The 2,690-nt window shown below is 48.7% G+C and overlaps 1 protein-coding gene across 2 annotated transcripts in view; it reads right to left on the reverse strand.

Annotated features, from left to right (window-relative positions):
- The window catches only part of MFSD4A (major facilitator superfamily domain containing 4A), a 33,930-nt gene that overhangs the window by 1,133 nt on the left and 30,107 nt on the right, over positions 1-2,690 (reverse strand). For both annotated transcript variants that reach the window (XM_003792228.3, XM_003792226.3), the window contains 2 exons: positions 2,239-2,309; positions 893-1,013 (listed from right to left, as the gene is read on the reverse strand). In XM_003792228.3, coding sequence (XP_003792276.1) covers positions 893-1,013; positions 2,239-2,309 — 192 coding nt within the window. The remainder of the gene's footprint in view (positions 1-892; positions 1,014-2,238; positions 2,310-2,690) is intronic.

Consider the following 2,690-nt stretch of genomic DNA (forward strand, 5'->3'; position numbering starts at 1 on the left):
AGAGTGTGAATGTGGGTCTTAAATGAAACTCTGCACTGAGTGCCAGGCTGTACAAGAAGCAGTATGACCATCTCTGAAATAAGCCTATAGTTAATGCTGTTTGGGGGACCTCCTGCTCTTCTGGGCTTTTACCCTGAGTGTTTAGAGGGTAGATGAGTCCACCCAATGAGAGAGAAGATGAAGGATGCCTGTGCCTTTAGTCTTTTTGTGATTATTTTGCTTTCTCTGGAGAGGGTGAAGGCTCTGACTAGGCACCTTCTCGTAAGAACCGGCTCTGCACCCAGTCAATACACTGGGCACTTTTAGAAGCTCTGGGCGGTAGGGCGGGTGAGGGCTCAGAGCTATGAAAATAGTTTTGGGACTCCCCCTGCCTGGGGTCTCAAGGAAGAAGACTATTCTTAGGAGATGTCTCTGCCCTAAAGGAACCTTCTTTGACACTTGGCTCGAAGGACTTCTTTTTAAAAAAAGAGGTTTGGACTGGAATCAAAATCCTGAACTGCAAAGAGACAGCTAGTTCAGCTGCTGGGCGCGGTTCCAGCCAAGGAGTCAGGCTCTGCCTTTCGGTGCCCCGAACGGGGTGGGAAGGGACTCTTGGCCCGTGGTTCCATAATTTGGTGGGATGCTAGAAGCCAAGGTCGTAGTCCATGCCCCCTCTGCTCATAGAGGAACCAGGAATCAGCCTACCCGGCTCCCAACTGCTCTAAAAACCCAGTACCGACAATCATAGGGAAAGCAGGAAGACGGGCAAAGGAAGCTGTAGAAAAATAAACATTTCCTTGCATTTTACTTGGAACAGAACAGCATTTCTGGCATGTTAAGATCCATAGAATCTCCCCCATCCTCCCCCTGCTCTGTTTTCCTCCTCTTGTGTAGAAATGGATTCTTTCCTTACCTGATGGGAGTCCAGGGTGCATCCTGTGGAAAAACAGGAGCAAGATATAGAAGGTAAAAGCCAAGCAGCCAAAGATCACGCCACAGACCAGGAAACTATAGCTGCCCTGAGCCTGGAATATCTGCCAAAGGGGAAAACACAGAGATGGGGCCATTAAACCTTCACTGGAAGATGTACTGTGGGAAGCAGCTTTCTGGGCTCCTTGGCAGGTTTTTTAGTCAAGTTGAGGCCCATCACACCAAGGGACAGAAACCTGGGGAGGAGGAATGTCTTGGCTTTGTTTCAAGGTTATGTGTCTGGAGGGAGTAAAGTCCCGCTCTCATTAGGGCAGAAGTTGGATCTGGTAACCTCCTGCAGTCTCGGCTCTGTTCTGGAACCGTCTGAAAATCTCTATATCAGCATTGAAACTTAAGTCCTAGTAGGTGTTCCTGTATCCATAAAACCTAACCAGAACTTTGCAGGGGATAATTTTTATAACCTTTTATTATGAAAATGTAAACCACATGTCAGAGTAGTACATGGAACTCCCACAGACCCATCACTCAGCTTTAGCAATTAGCAGCAATTCATCTGTAGCTTTCTGCTTCTTTGCACTAGGTTACACTGAAGCTAGTCCCAGACATGACATCATTTCAGGGTGGAGGGTGTCCTAAGATGGAGCTCTTCCTCCCCATCCAGCAGGGTAAAAAAAGAGAAGACATCGTAATGCGGAGGGGGATTCTGGAGATAGAAAGACCTGGGTGTGATGTCATCTCCACCAGTTGCTAAAAGTGGGAGTGACCTCAGGCAAGTTGCTAAATTCACGTGAGTTTCAGCGTCCTCTGTTGTAAAAGGGAGAATAATAGTCTACATTATAGTTTTTAATAAAAAGTAGGTGTTAGTGTATTTTTCCTCTGGTGGACAAATGAAACATGAGTGTGTTTGAAGAGAACTAGGAGACGTGGCCCTTGGTCAGGGCAGGAAGCTGGCCCCCCGCAGGGCAGCTGGGAGAGGTGGGATAGGGAGTGGGCAGAGAAGGGATGGAAAAAGAACTCTGTAGCTTTAACCCATCTCAGGCTCTGAGAGCTACACAGCATTCCCACGGGCCCCCTCTGGCCTGGCTCCCAGATGTGGCTTGTGTTTGCTTTGGACTTTTCCACGCATCCGTTCACGTCTCCAGATCCCACATTTGGAGGCTCAGCTTTCATGGCTGGTTTGAAAACGGAAACAGGTAACACCAGCCCAGGGGCCCTGCTTGCTCTACAGAAGACTCAGGAAAGAGACGGTTGGGGTGCAGAAGGTAGCTGGCTGGGTCTTCCCGCCTGCTCAGAGCAGTGCTCCCCCCTCCCTGAGAGATCCCCACATACCGAGCCGACCAGCATCTGCAGGACCATCTCGCCAATTCCTGCCCCTGTCACCAGCACTGTGGTCGCACAGCCTAACAAAAAGAGAAGGGATTGGTTTGTTAAGAGAAAGTTAAAAAGACAGTGGACAGGCTTGGCACCCGTAGCTCCTTGGTTAGGGTGCCGGCCACATACACAGGGGGCTGGCGGGTTCCAACCCGGCCCGAGCCTGCTAAAACAACAATGACAACAACAACCACAAAATAACCAAGGCGACGTTCCAAGCCCCTGTAGTCCCAGCTACTTGGGAGGCTGAGGCAAGAGAATCGCTTAAGCCCAACAGTTTGATGTTGCTGTGAGCTGTGACACCATTACACTCTACCAAGAGCAACATAGTGAGACTCTGTCTCAAAAAAAAAAAAAAAAAAAAGGAAAAAGAAAAACTTAGTGAAAATTTTGAGTCTTTAAAAATCTTA

The sequence above is a fragment of the Otolemur garnettii genome, unplaced genomic scaffold (genome assembly GCF_000181295.1).
Source record: "Otolemur garnettii isolate 467f Iridium unplaced genomic scaffold, OtoGar3 scaffold00055, whole genome shotgun sequence".
NCBI lineage: Eukaryota > Metazoa > Chordata > Mammalia > Primates > Galagidae > Otolemur > Otolemur garnettii.